The sequence below is a fragment of the Tupaia chinensis genome, unplaced genomic scaffold, assembly GCF_000334495.1.
Source record: "Tupaia chinensis unplaced genomic scaffold, TupChi_1.0 Scaffold000079_1, whole genome shotgun sequence".
In the NCBI taxonomy this organism is placed as follows: Eukaryota; Metazoa; Chordata; class Mammalia; order Scandentia; family Tupaiidae; genus Tupaia; species Tupaia belangeri.
Genome location: NW_006159540.1, coordinates 1,320,911 through 1,343,701, shown reverse-complemented (window position 1 = coordinate 1,343,701; position 22,791 = coordinate 1,320,911). Strand labels below are relative to the sequence as shown.

The 22,791-nt window shown below is 36.2% G+C and overlaps 1 protein-coding gene across 1 annotated transcript in view; it reads left to right on the top strand.

Moving 5' to 3' along the window:
• Positions 1-22,791, top strand: part of ZNF804A (zinc finger protein 804A) — a gene marked incomplete at its 5' end in the record, with an annotated part of 181,863 nt that overhangs the window by 111,014 nt on the left and 48,058 nt on the right. The window contains 1 exon segment of the mRNA XM_006142704.1: positions 738-881. Coding sequence (XP_006142766.1) covers positions 738-881 — 144 coding nt within the window.

The following is a 22,791-nucleotide window of genomic DNA, read 5'->3' as shown; positions in this document are numbered from 1 at the left end:
CTGATATGGGTCAAGATGAAAACATCAATCAGATGAAATGCAGCTGAAATGAATGAGTTAATATATATAGATACTTAAGAAAACAAACAAAATACCGAACTTGAATATTTGTGCACCAATATAAACATTTTTAAACAGGACTCATTTTAGAAATTCAAAATAAATAAGTTTTATGTTAATTAAGCCATGACTGGAAATGTACAGTTGAATAGCTATATAATTTTCATTTATTTCTTTGCTAACACAGTAAAGAGATTTTTCATTTAAAGGCTCGCATTTCCTTCCTTTATTAAAAAAAATATTTATTTAATTTCATTTATTATTGTTATTACAATTTTTAAAAATTTACTGGGTACATGTGTTCACCAGAGAGAGACAGAGAGAGATAGAGGAAAAGTGAGAAAGTAAGCCACCACATCTGGGACTTGAACCACAATTGACCATATGGAAGCCTAGTCCCTTAACCACTACACCATACACTGGTTCCTCCATTTCTTTCTGTGGTTTACTTTTCTGCATATTTTTGATGATCTTTCCATCATTTCTTTGGGATTCTTCTATTAATTCTTTATTTTCTTTGACACATATTTTCCTTTTATTTGTTGGCATTTGCTTTATTTATTTATTTTTCTTTGTTTTATTATGTTTCTAATTCTAATTGTACCAAAGCTGACTACTAAAGAGGAAAGAAAATTTAGATAGTGAGGTTCATCCTTCTTTGCAATTTTATTTTTCAGGACTATGCTGAGAAGGAGAACACCATAGCAAAAGCCTTGGAAGACCTGAAGGCCAACTTTTACTGTGAACTCTGTGACAAGCAGTACTATAAGCATCAGGAGTTTGACAATCACATTAATTCATATGACCATGCTCACAAGCAGGTAAGAAAGCAATGTTCAAAATCATTGGGCATTTCTGAACATATTTAGTAATTTGAATTTTGCAGACAACATGAATATGTTATTTTTATTTAATTATATATATATATGTATATATATATATATATATACATATATATATATAATTTTAAAGATACCATTCTGGGATGAGGATTTGATGACTTATGGTAAAATACATTGTTTTCAATAAGGGACCAAAAGCAAAGCCTAAAACAAATGACCAACAGAAAGAAATACCATTTGATTGTCTTTTAGTGATTAAGAGTATTTCAAAAACAATAATTCACAGGTGATAATCCTATAAATGTCTTCAAACATACTGCTTTAAATATCTTAATCAACATGATATTTATGAAATGTAAATGATTTTGCATACATTTCTCTATAGACTACATTTTAGATTTAAAGTACCATTAAAAACATGAAAAAATTTGATGTGCTAAATATGGCTTTTTGTTTTTAAATGAGTATTTAATATGTGTATGATTTAGTTTAATATTTTATTTTTCTATCAATTTTAAATCCATGGATGACTTCTTTCAGCACTCTATCTAAAACTGAGTTTAAAATATTCACATAAGAAATGATGTTGGTACCAGCAGTTAGGGTAATTATTATGTCACTGGATTCCCATGTGGTTGAACATGGTTCCAGTCCCAAAGCCAGTCACTTGAAACTTATGCCAGCACATGTGCATGCATGGCCAAAATCCCCACAGGAGAATGGAAGAGAAGGGTGACCTTACCCACAGTAGGTGATTTCTCACTCCCTGTCTGTCTTTCCAGCAAGCATACATGTCCTAGAGCAAAAATATCTCTTAAAAAAGATCAAGTTAACACACATTTTGTTTTCTCATATGCCTTTTATGTATTAACTCAATTTCATTTGTTGTTTAGCTAACTTGATGGGACACTCAGTTCGAGCACTGATTAACAAATGCTTTTAATTTTAGCCATTATTCACAAAGACTTTCCATAATATTCAATTTGGAATTGATGAAAGAGACATTTTAAACAGATAAGTCTGTACCAACTTTTCATTAATACTACAGTTAAATGCTCAATGTATGTGTTTTCTTTGACTGTAAATCTTTCTGGTCTTTCATAGAAACAAAACTGCTTGGGGAGGCTGTTGTGGGGGTAAAGTTAGCTTTCGATTATGTTCACCTCTAAGTAATGGATACTTGGCTTAATGATCTGCCCTTGTTTGTCTTCTTGGTAGTAAATTCACTGGCACACTGGCTAACAGAAAGATGTTGATGGAAATAAGTATATTGAAATTCATACGTATAAACCTATCATTCCTAGATTTACCATTGAGATCCATTGGGAAATAGTAATGATTGTGTTCTATAGTCATGGACATTTGTTTTAATAAAAATCTGGAGTGCTGTTCCAAATGGTAAATCTGAGAAAGCTATTTCTCTGATTTTTTTCCCTACATATCTGTTGTCCAATAAGAGCAAAAGATATGTTATTATGTATATGTTTTATGGTGAAAAATAGTTTAGACATGTGTGGCAGGGGATGAAAGGGTTGTATTTAAGATATTCTTTTTCTTTTTTTTTTTTTTTTTGAGAGGTTTTCGCTATAGGGCGCACACACTCGCCAGACAGACAGAGAGAGACATAGAGACAGAAAGCAAGAAATCACCCCCCAGGGGGGATGGTCACACTGCAATCCCTTCTCCTCCATTCTCCTCTTGGGATCTTGGGCATGCACGCACATGTGCCCGGCATGAGTTTTAAGCCACCAGGTCCAGGACGCAAACCGTGGTCGACTACGTGGGAGTCCAGCGACATAGCTATTATGCTAACTGCTGGTTCCCGATTTAAGATATTCTTAACAATAATATTTTTTTGCCAAAGCATACTTCATTCAGCCATGAGAATGCTGCTATAGTTTGAGTAGTGTCCCCATCCCCCCAAAAAAACTAATTTTGTAATTTGGCCCCAAGAGTGTTGAGAGGTACAGCCAGTGAAGGGTGCTTGGGAGAGGGAAAATCTCCCTTATGAATAATTAATACCATCTCTAAGGGAACATATTGTTACTAACTAGTGCCCTCAAGAATGGTTTGTTACAAAAGCAAGATGGTTGCCTACAGGTCTCCCTTTCTCTTTGCAAGTCCCTGTCTTCCTTTCAGTCAGTCTCAACCATGTTGTCACTTTGGCCAGAAGCCAGACTGTGCTCTCAAATTGTCCAGTCACCAGAATCAGGAGCCAAATAAACATCTTTTCTTTCTAAATCATCCAGACTCAGGCAAAATGAAATCTTCTAAGGGCTTCCAAGGCTTTATTCATTTTCTTATTCTTAGTGAAGGTAGGACTCTAGTGAATTTAGGATACAGTGTATTTTACAAAGATAAGTTAAGAGAACACAAACTGAATCTCATCTGCTATGTTGAAGGTCCAGAAGCTTAGTTTTGTCAATGCTCGGAGGCATCAAGCCCTAGAGCTATCTACACTATCAAAATACTCATGAACTTGTGTAGGTAGAGTGATTCTAAATGATTAACTGAGCATGAGATGATGTTACAGTAACTGGAAATATTTAAATCTGCATTATCATTATAGCTCCTTCCCAAAGGACAAGGGCACATCTTTGAGTGTGCCTTTCCTGAGAATGCTCTGAGCATCTTCTGAGCAAAGACTCCACCCCATGACAGTTACAATGCTCGCACCACCAAAATCGGCGTGCTTTGAATAAAGTAGAGGTGGGCACAGATTGGAGATGAACAATTTGTATTATTTTATCCTGAGAACTTGAAGTTGAGATACAATAAAAAATGTAAAACTACCTATTCTCCATTAATGATTGAACCTAACACTTGAATTAGAGGTTATTTTCAGGAGTTTGTCCATGGAGAATCTGAGAAAGCTGGTTTCATAAAGGGAACAAAACAAATGTGTATGAAAATGAAATGCAAGTAACTATATTACAATTGAACAAGAAAAAGTATGGAAATAACCATTTTTTTTCTTAAAGAGCTTTCAATTTTTTAAAATCAGTCTTTCCTCCTAATTATCTGAAGATCCTGTCCTTGAGAGATATTTCAGTTTGTTATTAATAAATGTACTTAAAACAAAAGAAAAAAGTCTAGCTTAATGCTTATTATTACTTGCAAAAGAAAAAACATCTTCATAAAGTATTAAGATATCTTAGACTCAAACCTAAGTGATGTAGTGATTGAATGCATAAAATAAATTAAAATGGAAAACAAAGAATCAAAGCAATCATTTTGATTCCCCATAGAAAACACCTTTACCCAAAACTGGTATGTTCAGACCATTGTATCATCACTCAACTTTCATGTAATTAACATGCATGAAATTAGGGGACTCCTTGAGTGGAATTAAAAAAAAAAGCACGTATTAAATGCATTCGTACCCTTTAGAGATTTGATTCCAAGAACTAATGAATGAATGAAGAAAGAAAGGAGGATTTACTATAATGGAATGAGTCCTGGCCCTGCATCTGACCTGCCCTGTGGCCTTGGATAAATAATTTAAAGTTAATAAACTCAATTATCTATCATTACATGGGTTAAATGAGAGAATGTATTTGGATATTATTGGCAAATTCCTTGGAACATAGTAAAAGCTCAATATTTAATAAATTTGTATTATTATTACTGAAATTTCTTTTCTTCTGGAATGCTTGGAACACTGACAATTTGCCTTTGAAACAATATTTAATTTAGTCTTCCTAGTGAAAATCTATATTTCCTTCACGTAGGCAAGTAGATTCTAAAACACACCCAGGTAATCTTGACCTAAGAGCTATTTCTCCTGCCACGTGTATCTTCAGAAATCTGTTGTGACAGAATTTGTGTCACTTTGAAGTCTAAACTTCAAAGGAAAATCTGTTTTCTCTCATCTGTATTCTCTGTATAGTTTCAAAATCTTTCTCAAGTGCTTATGACTAAACCTTGTAGAGGGTTAAAGAGAAGAAAATGCTTAAATGTACAGAGGTGATCACAACAGTTCACAATATAGAGTTTATTTTGGGAATATATTATTTTAACCCTATAACTAAAATGCCAAGGGACTGTAACCCTTTAAGGGCAATGAGTGTTTCTTGTTTGTTCTCATCTCTTAGAGCACTTGAGCAGCATATTGTACAATTTAAATAACCCAATAAATGTAAAAAGGCTAGAGTCAAAATGTATTTTGAGGTATTTCTTATGAGGTTGGGGTGACAGCTACAAACATATCATATAAACTCCACATTCTCAAATATTTCTTCTCATAACAGTAATACTACTGATGATAACAGCAACAACTTACATGCACTCCATTGTTTCAAATTTCATTTTATTACACTTTGACCAATATCAGAAAAAGACTTCTCATTCAAATATATGGAAGGTAGTGACACATTTCCATTGCTCTTTCCTATTATCATTTGACTACACCAGTCACTTATTATCATTATTATTTCAAAGATTTTTGTCATAGGTTACATGTGTTCACCAGGGAGAAACAGAGACAGTGAGAGAAAAAATGAGTTCTCCCCTTGAGAGGGGATTACCATGCTGCAATCCAGTCTTCTCCTGAGATTTTGAGCACACTCGCATATGCACCCAGTTTGATTTTCAAGCCTCTTGCACCACTCGGCAACATGGAAGTCCGTTGCTGGACCACTACGCCACCTGCTGGCCCCAACCATTTACTATTAATGTAAAAGTGCATGTATTTTCTAACACATTTGTTTCTACAATATGTTTTATTTTAAAAGTTCAGAGAATCATAGATTTTATTAATACACATAAAATTTAACTCTGTGCAGATAAATGACATTTAAATGCAAATCATTATTTTAAGCTGCATACACACTAACAGTTAATTTATTATTTTTAAAGATGTAAAAAATAGTTGGTAATTACACTATTTTTAAGTAACATACATTTTGATATCCTGAGATAGTCATTTTATATCACTGTCCTGGTTTATTTATAAGGCATTTATTTTTGTATAATAAATAGTAAGATTGCAATTTGTATGAGGATTGCAAAGCAGCAGCATTTTTAACACTGTTAAGAAATATGGAAGTTTGGGACCAGCAATTAGCATAATGGCTATGTCGCTGGACTCCCATATAGTGGACCACAGTTTGTGTCCTGTACCCGTTGGCTTAAACTCATGCCAGGCATGTGTGCGTGCGTGCCCAAGATCCCGAGAGGAGAATGGAGGAGAAGGGATTGCAGCGTGGCCATCCCCCCTGGGGGATGATTTCACACTTTCTGTCTCTCTGTCTTTCTGGTGAGCGCATGCACCCTACAGCAAATGCCTCTCCAAAAGAAAAAAAAATCTTTTAAAAAAATCATACACTTAGCATATTTATGTGTATTTTTTTGTCTTGGAGAACCTATATAAACATATATATGCATACATGTGTAACAAATGCATTGCAAATATCAAGACATGCAATGCTTCACATTGGTTTCATCACTAACTGCTAGTATGGACTCAGCTTTTTATCTTAGCCTTTCGAAGATTCCGTGTGAACATCTATATGCAGAGGGTTTATTCTAGGTGACTTTCACTGGCCTTTCTAAGTTTAACTTTGAGAATTTGAAATCAAGTGTAATACATAGTTAATGTCTATGTATCGTCCATAAATAAATAATCAATATGTACTTAATTCTCCATTCCATATTTTCTAAATGATCCTTTCATATAGCAAGATGACTAAAATAGTTGTTTCCACTAAAGACATGTCATTCGGAATTCTAATCAATGAGATAAAAATAAATAAATAAATAAATAGATAGATAGATGAGGCTTTTGAACCTCAGATAAAAAAGAAAAAGATTTTCCTCTAAGCCATTTCACCTGTTCATTTGCCCTTAAAGTGAAACCACAGTGTGTCTGTCTTCTCCCCCGGCAGCCTATGGCCAATTCAGAGTTATTTTCACTGTAAGAGATTTGTCACACTGATGATATGAAGAGATAGAAAAAGGAATGATTGCCTTATTGCTGCTGCCCTTCAAACATCTTGATTTTTGCTTTAGTGTCTTCAATGTGGCTGAAATACCTCCCAAAAGGTACTGAAGTGACCTTCACCTCCGCAAGTCAAGATTCAGTGCCTTGCAGCATGCTGTTTTGTTCTACCCCAGAGGAAGTCAAGGTCAGGCCAGGTTGTTGGATTGTGCTGTTCCTGCAAGGACTTCTATTGCTATAGAAATGGAACAGCTTTATTCCCAAGTTTGAAAATGTCCTAATCATATAAACTGATGCTCAGTGATACGGCTGTTGAAAAGGGAGAGATTTCTTGATATATGGGTTAAATATTAATTTGTGGAGAGAAAAAGTGTGACAGATGAATTAAAAATAGGAGATACAGGTAAGGAAATGTATGATACAATCATTTTAGGTATGTTCCTTGGGATTGATTGATCATTTGAGTGATGCATATGTTGTGGTGCATACTTTAATCTTCTTGTACTACTTCATTGTTTTAAACTGTGTCACTTATTCCTTTAGAACAAAGGAATAAACACAGTTTTGTTTTTTCTATAGGCCCTCCAGACCCCTGAAAATGACTGCCTCATAAGAAACATACCTATGTGAAGCTATTCATAAAACTGTCTTGGTTTTAATATTCACTCTTTAAAGCCATAGTCACATAGAAGGAATTTGGGAGTTTTATCTTGAGTAGAAATCTGACGCTGGATAAAAAAATAATCAGTTCTAGGATCTAAACTATGGTCATTTTTGCTAGCCTTCCCCCAAATACTTCCCCTTCCCTTCCTTTTTCTATCCTATCAACAACCAGAGTGATGGCTATGAACTGAGTTCGTATTGATGGTAGGGAAAAATTCTGGACCTGATTTGTATTCATGTTATTCACATGTAATTACGCCCAAAAGAGTTTTAAAAGAAAAGAGAATAGGAGAGAAATGAACCTAATTTTAGAAATTTTTATTTTATAAGTGTCATTTAAACACTGTAATTTATTATTGTTTTTAAAAGATTTTTTGCATTATGATGTGTTCGCTCACTGTAGAGAGAGACAGAGATAGAGACAGAGACAGTGAAAGGTAAAGTGAAAAATCACTCCACTGGCCACGCTGCAATCTCTTCTCATCTATTCTTCTCTGGTATCTTGGGCGTGGTCACATATGCAAACCAGTATAAGTTTCAAGTCACTGGTTCTGGGACATGAACTATGGTAGGTCATGTGGGAGTCCAGTGGCATAACCACTATACCATCTGCTAACCCATGTGATTTAATTTTTTAAAACGTTCTACGCCTTTGTGTTCCTTACTACTAAAACATTTATTTGTGATGTGGTTGGCAGGTGGCATGGTGGTTAAGGGTGCTGAACTTCCACATGGCTGACCATGGTTCAAGTCCCATTCCTGGAGGCTTAATTTCTTGCTTTCTCTCTCTCTCTCACTCTCTCTCACTCTGTCTCTCTCTGTTCAAATTAAAATAAATTAAGTTAAAATAAATTCTTTAAAAAAGAGATATATTTGTGTAAAAATACATACATATCTTCTGCAAATTATCATAAAAATAAATTCTTTAAAAATTGCCAGAAGGTGTTTGTGCTCTCCAGAGAGAGAGAGAGAGACAGATAGAGGAGAGCGAGAAAGCACCACTTAACGGGGTATGGTTACTCCATAATCCCTTCTCCCTTTCACACTGTCAGTATTTTGAACATACATTTACAGGTGCCTGCCTGGTATATTCCTCCAGGTTCTGTGTTAAAGATTTGAGCCACAAAGTTGACCATGTGGGATATGTGTCCTTTAACCACTAGGCCACAGAACCAGTCTTAAAATAAAATTTTTAAGATTGAAATTGTTCCAGAGTGCCAGCCCATGGCCTAGTGGTTAAGGTAACTGGGTCCCACATGACCGACTGCATGGTTCATATTCTAGACTCCACTGCTTGAAAAACACACTGGGTACATGTGCGAGGATGCCCAAAATCCCTAAAGGAGGGAGAGATGGAGGAGAAGGGATTGTGGTGGGACTATTCCCATAGGGGGTTGCTTGCTCACTTTCCCTCTCTATCTCTCTTTGGCATGTGCCCAGTTTTTTTTTTTTTCAGAAAAAAAGATATATATAATCTGGCATGTGCCAAAAATTTTTTTTTTCAGAAAAAAAGATATATATAATCTTAGACTTCTATATTATGGAGTTTGAGGAACATTATCTCATAAAGATCAAAAATGTTAATTTCCTGCTAATCCTATCAAGAACCAAATTTTAACTTATTTGCTCACAAATATATTTTAAGATACTCCTGGTATCTTAAGACATCAAGATTTCTTCTGTCTGTTGTAGGTGAGTATCGTATAGAGCAAAAAATATAATTTTAGTTGAATATTAGAATCACCAGAGAAGCTTTACAAGTAGTAATCCCAGTATCTGGTATATCTTATACATGTATTTATGTATGAGAGACACTCCTCACTTAATGGCATAGCTGTTAAATGAACCCTCAGACTTATGACCAGTTCTTCAGCATCAGGGAACCACCTTCCTCAATCAGTGTTTCTCGGGAGCTCCCCCTCTCAGTCTTTGATTCATCCCCACAGTCAGTTGGTATTTACTACATGAATCAGACAAGACTACATTTAGTTTATAAATTTGCACTTATTGTACTCATACATAGTTTTTAGAGTAAATAAACATGATCATGCCAGATTTATATTATTGTGCTGTGTTTTGCAGCTTTTTGGGGCATCTCAAATGTGTGTTGTATGGCTAGAATGACATTCTTCTAATATGGTGTCACATGATATCTACTGAAAAATCGTATTCTATGGCACCATGACACACAGCATGAAATCTGCATTTAAGCTCCTTGCTTATTGACCAATTCCCTTAACGACTTAGTCATAGGAATTGAATTTGTTAGTTAATTGAGTAGTGCCTATATTGGAAGCTTTCCAAGTAATTATACCATAAGGTCAAGGTTGAAAAAGGAAAGTAAGGATGCCAAGGGTCATACAATTACTGTTTATATTGCCATCTGATGACCCCCTTGCCTCCTTTTATATTATATCAGAAGAATAGCAAAAATACATTTCTTCTTGTTCCAGAACAATTAGAAAAATAATATAAAGATAAATAGAGAAACAAATGGAAAATAGCTAAAATATGTATTATGATTTTCCCTTTCTAGACAATGACCCAGAGGTGGGAAATGTATTGCAAAGACATGGAGAAAATAGAGACTCTGGAAAGAAAATGCCTTTTCAGCTGCTTGCTCATACTGATCTGGAAACTCAGCCAATATGAGACTAAGTTTGGCAGCAGAATGTGTTTAAGGAACAAGATTTGCAGGTTAGCCTACCCAGGAGGGTTTTTAAAAATATGCCATCAGTGCTGGCAGGGATTTCCTTCTTACTCTCTTGGGGGGAATCAGAAAGCAATAGCGTTGAGTACTGGTGGTCCTGCCATGGATACAAAAAAATGCAGGTAGATTACCTGAGCCTATGAGCAGGATGCAGGGCATGACTAGATTCAGAGAAGTCTACTTTTGTCAGAAAAACAAATACAGAACTAAATTTGTGTCACCTGAAGAAGGCTGCAGAATTCTGACTGAAAGTTATACAGAATGTACCATGAGATGTACCGGGTGCTGAGAGCGATGTGGAGGAGCAGTGTGACCTGTAGAGAAATCAAGTATGGTATGGAGAGTGCATGAAACCTGGCTGCCAAATGGCATATAAGGCTTCTCATGCCACCCTCATACTCTCCAAAACTGAAATGTATCAAGTACTAAGAACTTACAGATACTTAGAAATCATTCTGGAAATTAAGGATTATTTAGCAGTTATTAAAAAATATGGTATGCAGAGTGCATGAAACCTGGCTGCCAAGTGGCACATAAGGCTTCTCATGCCACCCTCCATACTCTCCAAAACTGAAATGTATCGAGTACTAAGAACTTACAGATACTTAGAAATCATTCTGGAAATTAAGGATTATTTAGCAGTTATTAAAAAAAGAAAAAAGAAACTTGGCATTATTAAGTTACTTATTGATATATGAGTTCCAATAGTATTCATTTCCTACACAGGGCAGAATAGCTCTGGTAAATGGGAAGGTAATTGGTTGAATATTTTAAAAGTATAGTAATGAATTTGTGGTTCACATCCATGTTATAACACTGAAAATTTTCACTCAGCCACCTATTTTTTTTGTTAAGAAAGATTTTTGCTAAAGGGCATGTGTGTTCACAGGAGAGACAGAGAGATAGACAGTGAGAAATCACCCTCCGGGGGGATGGTCACACCACAGTCCCTTTTCATCGATTCTCCTCTCAAGATTTTGGGCACATATGCACACATACACTGTGTGAGTTTTAACCTGTCAGGTCTGGGACTTGAACCACAGTCGCCTACGTAGAAGTCCAGAGAAGTAACCATGACACCATCTGCAGGTTCTTCAATGACCTATTTTACCAATGAGCATTCTGTTGCCAATAATACAATTTTTTTTTACATTTATTCTTCAAAGTATGACAATGACCAAATCCTACCCAATTCCCAGAATATTGTAAATGTCAAATTATGAATGTCAAATTATGAAAATAAATAAAATGAAAGTAAACATTGCATGAAATGGTTTACTTATTATATTACCTATTTTTATATTTACCTATGTTTAAGCATAAGATGAAGTCCTAGGAGTTACTATCTAGTATCTTAAATATAGTCCAATTTTAAAATCTACATATAATGTTTAAGAATAAATTGTATGTGTGTATATATACAGATGTATAGTATATCTATACTCAGCTGCATTTTTTCTTCATCCAGAAACACAAATATTTGCATTTTTGCTAATTTGAGATTGGATATGCTATAAATAATTACTATCTCTCTCTTTTTTGTTTTTTTTTTGGAGAAGATTTTGCTATAGGGTGTGTGTGCTTGCCAGAGAGACAGAGAGACAGAAAGAGAGAAATCAAGCCCCAGGGGATGGCCACACTGCAATCTCTTCTCCTCAATTCTCCTCTTGGGATCTTGGGCACTCACGCACACGCACTCGGTGTGAGTTTATGCCACCAGGTCTGGGACTTGAACCACAGTTGACTACATGAGAGTCCAGCAACATAGCCATTACACCATATTCTGGTCCCAACAATTACTGTCTCTGTGGTTGGCTTTGACAAAGGAGAATTCTGGCAATTTCTATCTCACTGAAAGTACATACAACAGATTCCTTTATTATGACCAAATTCTCTCAGCCAAACATGGTGATGTTTGCAACACTAATTCTAGTAAACAGTTCCTTTCTTGAAATAAATGCCTTTTTTAACTGAATATTTGGCAAATCTATGCTTTTGCAAACTGTCATAAATACAATACCTTCTTTTAAATAAAAAAGGGGGCTCTAGAAATTATAAAATTGGCCAAAACAAACAAACAAACAAAAATAAACAAAAAAACTATTGTGTAATTGGGTGTCACCAATTCTTCATATGCTGAAATTTTGTTGTTTCACAGTAATCATTACTCTATGGATAAAAATTTTTTGAGATTTCACATGTCTTTGTATGTTTTGTGCTGATATAATAAATGATACTGAGTAATTTATAATTAGTAGAATTTTTTTGACTCATGGTTCCAAAGATTGAAGAACTAGCATTGGGACTGCCAGATAGAAATGCCTTCTTGCTGAATCATTTTATGGCAGAAGACAGAAAGGCAAGAGAGGGCCAGTAGGGGCTGAAAACACACCCTTTTGTAATGACACTGATCCCAGCCATGAGGGTGGAGCCCAACCAATGGTCAGTCATTCCTACACATCTCACCTCTTAATCCTGTTAACATGATATTTAAATCTCAACATGAGTGCTGGAGGGGACAAACATTCAAACCACAACACCAGGCGTGGCTACTCTAATATTGTTATATAGAACTCAAAGTAGCTTTAATAGAAATGTTTGCTCTAAGAAAGATAAGAATTGGCTTAAAAATTATGTGATTTCCACATTTATATCACATAAAATCATAGCAACTTTCAAATGACGATGACTTAGAAATAGTAGTCACTTGTTTTGTATTCCATTTGTAAGGTTTTAGGAAATGTTTTTTACTATTTTATTCTAAATACTTGATGCTTTACTTAGCTCATGATGATGTTCAGTTAATGTTTATCAAAAAATACATTAATAAATAAATGTGGAAATTCTGGATTTTTTTTTTGAGAGTTTTTGCTATAGGGCATGCATGCTTGCCAGAAAGACAGAGAGACAGAGAGACAGAAAGCAAGACATCACCCCCCAAGGGGGATTGCCAGGCCACAATCCCCTCTCCTCCATTCTCCTTTGGAGATCCTGGGCAAGCATGCAAATGCGCCCAGTGTGAGCTTAAACCGCCAGGTCCAGGACTACATGGGAGTCCAGCAACATAGCCAGTATGCCAATTGCTAGTCCCAATTCTGACTTTTTAACAGATGGATGAAATCAATGGCAGTAGGTGGATAAAGTAGAGTAGGAAAGACACAAAAGTGGCCTGGATCACTGTGTTAGTAGCAGTTGGGATGGAGGTATGTGACTAGCCATGAGGAATGTGTTTTGGGCAAAAACAAAAATACCTTAAATAAATTTAGTGTTAAAAACAAAGAGAAAAAACAGTTTAATGCTCAGCTTTCTGTCACAAATAATTGGGTAGACACTGGTGCAATATAACTAAATGGGAAGGTCTATTATAAGATAAGAGGGAATCGAGAGTAATTGGGTAGATAGAATTTTTCTTTTCTTGGGAACCAGCAGTTAGCGTAATGGCTAAGTGGCTGGACTCCCACATAGTTGACCGCGGTTTGTGTCCCGGACCCGGTGGCTTAAAACTCACGCCAGGCACGTATGTGTGCGTGCCCAAGATCCCAAGAGGAGAATGGAGAAGAAGGGATTGTGGCATGGCCATCCCCCGTGGGGGGTGATTTCTCGCTTTCTGTCTCTATGTCTGGCGAGCGTACGCCCCCTATAGTGAAAAACCTCTCAAAAAAAAAAAAAAAAAGAATTTTCCTTTTCTTTTAGTGTTATTTATGTGATTTGTTGAGCAATATTGTTTTCATTCCTCAATTGGACATCAATCTTTAGAAGTTATGTTTCATTTTTTTTTAAATGGAGAGATTTGTTCTATGGGACGTGTGCAGTTGCCGGTGAGGCAGAGAGAGACAGAGTCAGAAAGTGATAAATCACCCAGGGAGGCCATGCTGCTATTCCTTCTCCTCCATTCTTCTGGCAGGATTTTGGGTGCGCACACACACGTACCTGGCATGACTTTCAAACCACCAGATCCAGTACTCGAACCACTTTGGCTATGTAAGAGTCCAGGGACATAACAATTATGCAATCTACTGGTCCCAATTTATTCCAGGTTTTAACACATTGTTTAGATAAATTATGATTCACTAAAATTTGTTATGTTCATTTCTTCTCAGAGTCCCTGGCATTTGTGGTTTACTGAAAATTTGATAATCAAAACTTTTGGCCCAGTTGTAGTGATGCTTGTTAGAAGGTATTACTACTCAGTAGGTTGAGACCACATGGGAAGCCTCAGTGTAATTTCTGGCCTAACCAAAAAAGCTAAGTATGTATCTATAGTCCCAGGAACTCAGGAAACTGAGCTGTGAAAATAGTAATATAGTGAGATCCTGCCTCCCTCCCAAAAAAAATTACATTTCGCTTTTAATTGTTGTTGTTAAATCTTTTTAAAAATTTTTAATTTTTTTTGAGGTTTTTGCTATAGGGTGCGTGTGCTCGCCAGACAGACAGAGAGAGACAGAGAGACAGAAAGCGAGAAATCACCCCCCGGGGAGGGTGTGGCCATGCCGCAATCCCTTCTCCTCCATTCTCCTCTCGGGATCTTGGGCACGCACGCACACGCGCCCAGCGTGAGTTTAAGCCACCGGGTCCGGGACTCGAACCGCAGTCGACTACGTGGGAGTCCAGCGACATAGTCATTATGCTAACTGCTGGCCCCAAAAATTTTAATTTTTTAAAATGTACATTTAATCACTTTATATCTTTACAATGTACATTGTTGCATTTTCCAGCATGAATATGGTGCATATCAGTCAAGACAAAGACATTACCATATACATTAACATCAGCAAATAACTTTTTATTTTTGTGTCAATTATACATATTTTTCCCTTGTTCCCCTCCATCCATTACCCACCCTCGTATTCCCCCTACCCTTACTATTTTTAGTATCTACAGTTGCCCTCTCTGATACTATACCTTCCAAATTTTCAGTTTCTGCTGTACAGCGCAGACATTCGGTATATATTGAGTGGGGATATACAACGTCTGTCTTTCATACTCTGGCTTGTTTTGCTTAGCATTAAGTCTTCCATATTAATACATTTTCTATCAAATGTCATGGTGTCCTTGCTTTTTATGGCTGAGTAGTGTTCCATAGAGTACATATGCCACATTATTATTTAATATTTTAAACAGTGGTGCTCAAGTTAGGGTCTCAGAAGCAGTACTGTCTGCAATACTTGTGAGCCTGTAAGGAAAGCACTTTTTTTTTTTTTTTTTTGAGAGGTTTTCGCTATAGGGCGCATGCGCTCACCAGAGAGAGACAAAGAGACAGAAAGCAAGATATCACCCCCCAGGGGGGATGGTCACGCCGCAATCCCTTCTCCTCCATTCTCCTCTCAGGATCTTGGGCACGCACACACACACGCCCGGCATGAGTTTTAAGCCACCGGGTCCGGGATGCGAACTGCGGTAGACTACATGGGAGTCCAGCGACATAGCCATTACACTAACTGTTGGTTCCCAGGAAAGCACTTTTTTAACCCTGCTTCTGAAGAAGCCCTACTTCTGAAGAAGAAATGCTACAATTTTCCTGGGACCTGAAATCTGCGTTTTATCCTGTTCTCTTATAATTCTGATGCTAAAAGTTTGAGAACCACTATGTTAATATATTGTATCACTTGTTTTTTTATTATTGAAGGCTTATAACTTATGCATTATTTTGTTTCCTTTATTGCTGGTGGCCAAGTAGCTGCTATGTAAAAGACTAGTATAACATTAAGAATTCTATTGCCTTGTTTTTTACACTAGGAAAATAGATTCTGAATACTACTGTTTACATCCAGATAAAGCAAGGCAAAGCCATGGAAACACATGTAGCACAGAATGAGGAGGTGTTGAAAACAATCAATTTCCACATTTAAGGACAGGATATCATCTTTACTGAAAAATGCTCTTTTCAAGTAAATTAGATATTATTGAAATTAAATGGAAAATTGGAAAAGAGAAAGTGTTCAAATAATCAGTGATTAACCTTGTGTCTTTTTATGAGAAAAAAATATATAGACATATATACTTATATTCTAAGAAAAGTATTTTAATTTTGCTAAGTAAAGGTCATACCGGATAGAATATACCTTGGAATATTCAAATGGCCATTATTTAGCATTAAGTTATGATAATTAGTACATACATGTAATGACAGAGCTTGCCTGGAGAAATAAAATAGGATTTCAAATGAGGCGATTCCTTAATTTTCCCTAATCCTCAGCCTCTATCGACCTCTTACCACCATCCTCTGTCCAATGGTAGATAACCGAACGTGTAAGAAATGTTATCCTAGGTGTGTCCTTGGGAAAGCATATGCAGAACCTGTGTTTAGGATATGGTCTGCTGTCTGCCTTGCACCTGTCCTCACTAAAGCAACCTGTCCTTTCAGATGCCTTGTTCAGGCTTTTTCCCTGACCTTTTATTTATCTATTTCTTTAGTGTTTATGATCCTAAGCACCCAATCCTTACCTGTAAAGTATCAAAACCTAGATGAGTTTAACCTGAATCTGTACTGTAGTGCTTTAAAGTATAAACATCACCGCCATGTCAGAATCATGTAGCCCAGAAACTCTCAAAGTTCTAACAGCTACCTGCAAGGAATGCTGAGTTTTAAGGACTAGAAAATTTATGTATCTTTGTTGTTCTCATTGATTTGTTTTCTTTACCAAAAAACTACAAAAAAGACATGGTAGAAAGGAAAGATGATGAGGGGGAAAGATAATAGCTTTCCTTAGCTCTTCATGGCAAATCTATTTGCTCTCCTATACTTTTTTTTGGTTCAGAGATCTAATTCTAAAGCTGTTTACATTTCATATCTTCTATTTCTTTTTACTTTTTATCTGACTTTCAGATGAAAAGTATAAGTGTATGTGAGTGTTGGTGTATGTATAACAATTTTGAAATCTGAAAAAAAAAATTACCCAGTGCCCTAACAGAACTTTTTCTCTTAATTTTCTTGTGTTTATATTTTCAGATAACAGTTTTGTACTCTACATGATTAACTCCAACACTGTCAATAGTGTTATTTTTCAGTTTTACAGAATTACACTTTAAAAATTTAACAGTTTTGGGACCAGCAGTTGGCGTAATGGCTATGTCACTCAACTCCCATGTAGTCAACCACAGTTTGAGTCCTGGACCCAGTGACTTAAATTCAATGCCAAGCATGTGTGTGTGTGTGCCCAAGATCCCAAGAGAAGAATGGAGGAGAAGGGATTGTGGCATGGCCATCCCCCCTGAGGGGTGATATTTCACTTTCTATCTCTCTGCCTCTCTCTGTTTTTCTGCAGAGTGCATGCGCCCTATAGCAAAAACCTCTAAAAAAAAAATTAAATGGTTTTATAATATCCCATCAAGAACTTAAAAAAAGTTTTTTTTCTATTGATTATATTTGGGTTTCTTTCCAAATGTTAAATTCTGATTTTCTGATACTTCACACTCAATCTTTCAGCTGAAAATAAACATAAAATACAACAATGATATCAATATTTCTTTGTTTTATAAAATGTGGGGAAATATAATTGAGAACCTATATTACAACTTTTTGCAAAGTCATGTTCAAAACAGTCATATGTGTAAAAACTTCCTTAGCATGCTTTCTTAGCATGTAAAATTATTTTTAAATATTTTATAGCACAGTTATGGTGTACTTAAAATGTCTATTAACTTTTTGTCTGTAAATATAGACATGCATTAACACCATTGTATACTAAAGGTGTACACAGTCACATACCGTAATGTGTGCGCCTGAGCTGTGGAAAAATCATTGCCATTGTTATTTAAAGTTGATTTTTACTTGATTACATACCCAATCAAAGACTTCGGACTCAATGGTCACCAGTAAAACATGTAAAGTATACTAAATTCAAAACTAATTCAAAAGACTGGCCAGCTGATTGCATGGTCATTAAGGTGGCTGGAGCCCATGTGACCAACTGCACAGTTTGAGTGCCTGATGCAGCGGCTTGAAAAACATGCTGGGTCTGTGTGCATGTGTGCCCACAATCCTGAGAGGAGAATGGAGGAGAAGAAATTGTGGTGTGCGAACATCCTCTGGGTGGTTTTATTGATCCCAGTCCCCTCTATCTCTCTCCTGTGAGTGCAGGTACCCTCTGGCAAACAGGAAAAAAAAAAAAAAAAGCTGAAAGAAATATCTTAATCCATATATTACTTTCTTCATACAGTTTCACTGACTAGAAAACTGATAAGATATGAAGAAATCCTTCCTTAATGCCTTCTCAAATTTTATCTCAGTGTTTTTGTACCAATTTGGAAAATATTACCTATGTACTTAGTTCAAGACAGCTGCTTATATTTTTGTACAATAAACCAAGATATTAATGTGGTGAGGTCTGATGCTTCTTTAGTGATAATCCTCAAGGCAACCAAGGGTAAAGTTCAAATCATCAGCACGATGTGTTCCAACCAACAAAATGATTCCTAGAACATGATTCATGTCACAAAATCTGCTAACAAAATCCTCCACACAATATTAAACACTTCTCTTCTCAGCAGACAGGTAATTTTTTAAAAAAATATAAAAATGTCACTGTGTCATCTTATATCAACAAATATGTGTAGTAAAAGCTTAAGTGACATGTCTGATCAGAAGACGATATGCTGGATGTTAACCCCAACTTTATTTTTACCACAAACATGGCTGTGGGCTGCAAAAGCTATTTGACCCTGGAGTTCATAAAAAATGTTTCCACCAGTGTTGCAATCTGTCTTAGTCTGTTTCTGTTACTATAACAGAATACCATAGAAATTTATAAGGAAGGTAAATTTATTTCTCACAGTTATGGAGCCTAGGAAGACAAATATCATGATGCCTCCATCTGGTGAGGACTACTTGCTATGACATTCCATGGTGGAAAGTAGAAGGGTGGGAGAGCCTGGGAGAGAGAGGGCACACGCAAGAGAAGAGGTGGGCTCTCTTTTATATCATACCCACCTTTTGCAGTAGCACACCCACTTCTGACATAACACATCCATTCATGAGGACAGAGCCTCATGATCTACTTATCTCTTAAAGTACCACCCTCTCAACCCTGTTATTTGGGGGATTTTTTTGTTTCTAATACAGAAACTTTAGCCACATACACAAACCAGAGCACAATTCAAATATAATTCCCATAGAAGGAAATATAATGAATAATATATGACCTTAGGTAAAAAGGTGTTAGAAGAAAATGTTGCAAATACAGTACCAGTGTTTACTTAGCTGCTTGTCTACAATGTCTTTGTAGAGCAAAAGAAAAATTTAGGAAACAAAAATTTCAACGTGTTATTTAAAAAGTATATCATGGAAATTAACATTTGTACCTATGTGTGTATATATATGGATATATGTTATCTTTTCTCAAAAAGTACAATCATGACTCCCAAAATGAGAAATGACGCTTATCAAATATTTTATTCAGCTCATTAATTGATATGAAAAATAGTAAGAGATTTAATCTAGGGACTAGTAGTTAGTGTAATGGTTATGTCGCTGAACTCTCATGTAGTCGACCACGGTTCGAGTCCTGGACTTGGTGGCTTAAACTCATGCCAGGCTTGTGTGCATGTGTGCCCAAGATCCCAAGAGGAGAATGGAGGAGAAGGGATTGCAGCATGGCCATCTACCCTGGGGGGTAATTTCTTACTTTCTGTCTTTCTGTATCTCTCTGTCTTCTGGCAAGTGCATGTGCCCTATAGCATAAACCTCTCAAAAAAAAAAAAAAGTAAGAAATTTAATTCAATATGTTGATTCCTTTATTTTATGATCAATTCTTTATAAAGAATTATTTGACTTAATTTTATTTATTTATTATTATTTTTTAATCTGAGCAGAGAGAGTTAGTGAGAAAGAGGGAAAGTGAGAAAACAAGCTGCCAGGTACAGGACTCGAACTACAGCTGGTCACTTGCGAGTCCAGCACCTTAACCACTACACTACCTGCTGGCCTCATATGGTCAAATTTTTTGCAAAGTGTAGTTCATCTGGCAAAACACTGGATTCTGAACCTTGTTAATGACTCATCTTAGCTTAACCCTACTCCTCCATGAAAGGAAAATCAGTTAACTGGGTCATCATGACAGTGAGTGGAATTTCTTGGGGAAGAGTGAGGAGATTAACTTCTTTCTTTTTTGTATGTGTGTTCAGAATACCCTTTGGAGGGGAGTGGGACCTATTCTGCATTTCAGATATTTTTCCATGGGGCTGATACTATGAGAAATGAGCCTGAGGATGGGCCCCTGGACCTTGGAAGTCCTCAGGAGACCCAGTAGAACTCTAGAAGAAGGAGGCATTGGCTATTAGTTCTTGCCCCTAGATAGAAGTACTTGTCTTTTGCTTCTGGAGATGAAGGAACCTACAGATAAGCCTGAGTGGGGGTGGATCTATAACAGTGATTTCCAATGTGTAGTCCACAGACCAGGTATGTCAGCATCTGCAGGAAACTTGTAAGAAATGCAAATTCTCAGGGTAGCAGGTGGCGTACAGGTTAAGATGCTGGACTCCCACATGTCTGATCATGGTTCAAGTCCTGGCCCTGGTGGCTTAAAAATCATGCCAGGCAGGTGTGCATGCATGCCCAAAATCCTCAGAGGAGAATGGAGAAGAGATTGTGGCATGACCTGGCCACGTACCCTGGGGGGTGATTTCTTACTTTCTGTCTTTCTGTATCTCTCTGTCTTCTGGCAAGTGCATGTGCCCTATAGCATAAACCTCTCAAAAAAAAAAAAGTAAGAAATTTAATTCAATTCAAAGGACCAACTAAAAATATTTAAAAAGAATAATCGTTAATAACATATTCAATATTATGTATACTTTCTGATACTTAGTTTTTACACACAAAAAAGTGTTTTCTCTTAAATAACTAATTACATTATGAATAAGAAAATAGTAACTATAAGTTTTACATCTAACTACTGTCATCTTTACATCAAAGGAGAATACCAGGTCAGAGGAGAAACATATAGCAAAAACACAAATGAATGAATTTAAAAAAAAAAACATGCAGAGTTTTGCTTAGAAATAGCTTTTTCTCTGGCTGTGCATGTGTAAACATTCATACACATACATGCACACATATGTATATAAATACATCATATACTACCTAATGATGTTTTGATCAATGGCAGTCCCCATACAGGGCAGTGGTCTCCTAAGGTATTAATAAACTGCACCATATACCTGGGGTGGATATAGTATGCTATAACATGTAAGTTTATATAAGTATATTCTATTATGTTTACAAAATGATGAAATTGCCTAATAATGGTTTCTAAGAATGTATTCTGGTCATTAAAGGACACAAAACTGTGTGTATATGTATATTGTATATATACACACACATATATATGTACATACACATGCCTATATATACACACACACACATATATACATTACACACATAAACACACATTTTGTTTCCAAATGTGTATACACATAAATGTGCACATATACCTACCAAAAAACGATGATGAACTATTCCAGGTGAATAACAGTACTGAAACTTTTTAAAGGTTTTACTTTCACAGGACTTAAAAATTTGATGGCCTGGAGATAGTAAAGAAGCAAATAACTCAAATATAAGTTTAAAGAAAGATAAACAGAAATAGAGTGAAAGACAAATGCAACTCTAGGTGAGGTGGTGGAAATTTAAAGTGAGGGAGTGACAGATAACTGACGAAATACTTCTAGACACTAATGTTCTGTGCCAGGATTGTGCTTATATTCTTCTAATAACAAAAAGAAGCCTATTCGACCTCAACAAAAAGAAAAAAAGGAAAAATCTGATAATTTTCGACAGCTTGGGTGAACTTGATGGACATTGCGGAAGTGAAATTAGTCTGGCAAAAAAGAAAAATACAATATGATCCCATTTATAATAGTCTTACCAAAGAAGCAGAGAATGCAATAGAGATTGCCAGGAGCCAGGGGTTATGGGAAGTGGACACTTTTTTTTCTTTTTCTTTTTGCAGATTTTTGCCATAGGGCAAATATTTATGCTCCCAGGAGAGAGGGAAAAAGAGAGGAGAAGTGAGAAATCACCACCAATGGGTATACCACACCACACTACAATCTCTTCTCCATTCTCTTCTCAGGGTGTTGGGCACACACATATACGTGCCTTGCGTGATTTTCAAGTCACTGGGTCTGAGATGAACAGCAGAGTTAGCCACGTGTCACCTAGTGTCTTTACCACCACACCACCTGCTGGTGGCTAAAATGTGTCTGTTATACCAGATGAGTAAGTTCTAGATGTGTACTGCATTAACATATTGTGGCTACAATTAACAATACAATGTGTGCACTTCAGAATTGTTTAGCAGATATATTTCATGTTAAATGTTCTCACTAAAAAAGAAAGGGGGAGACAAGGAGGAGGTGGGGACACAAGAAAACTTTACAAAATGTAAGAGATGTCAATTACCTCACTGTGGTGATCGCATACACAGGTGTTTACTATGAACAAACACATCAAATTGTACACAATAGATATGTGGAATTCTATTTTTTTAATGCCAGAGTGAGTGTGCACATGCATGAGAAAGAAAGAAAGAGAAAGAGAGCAACTCCCATTGGGGCTTGGTTATCTCTTTTGGAGCCATAAT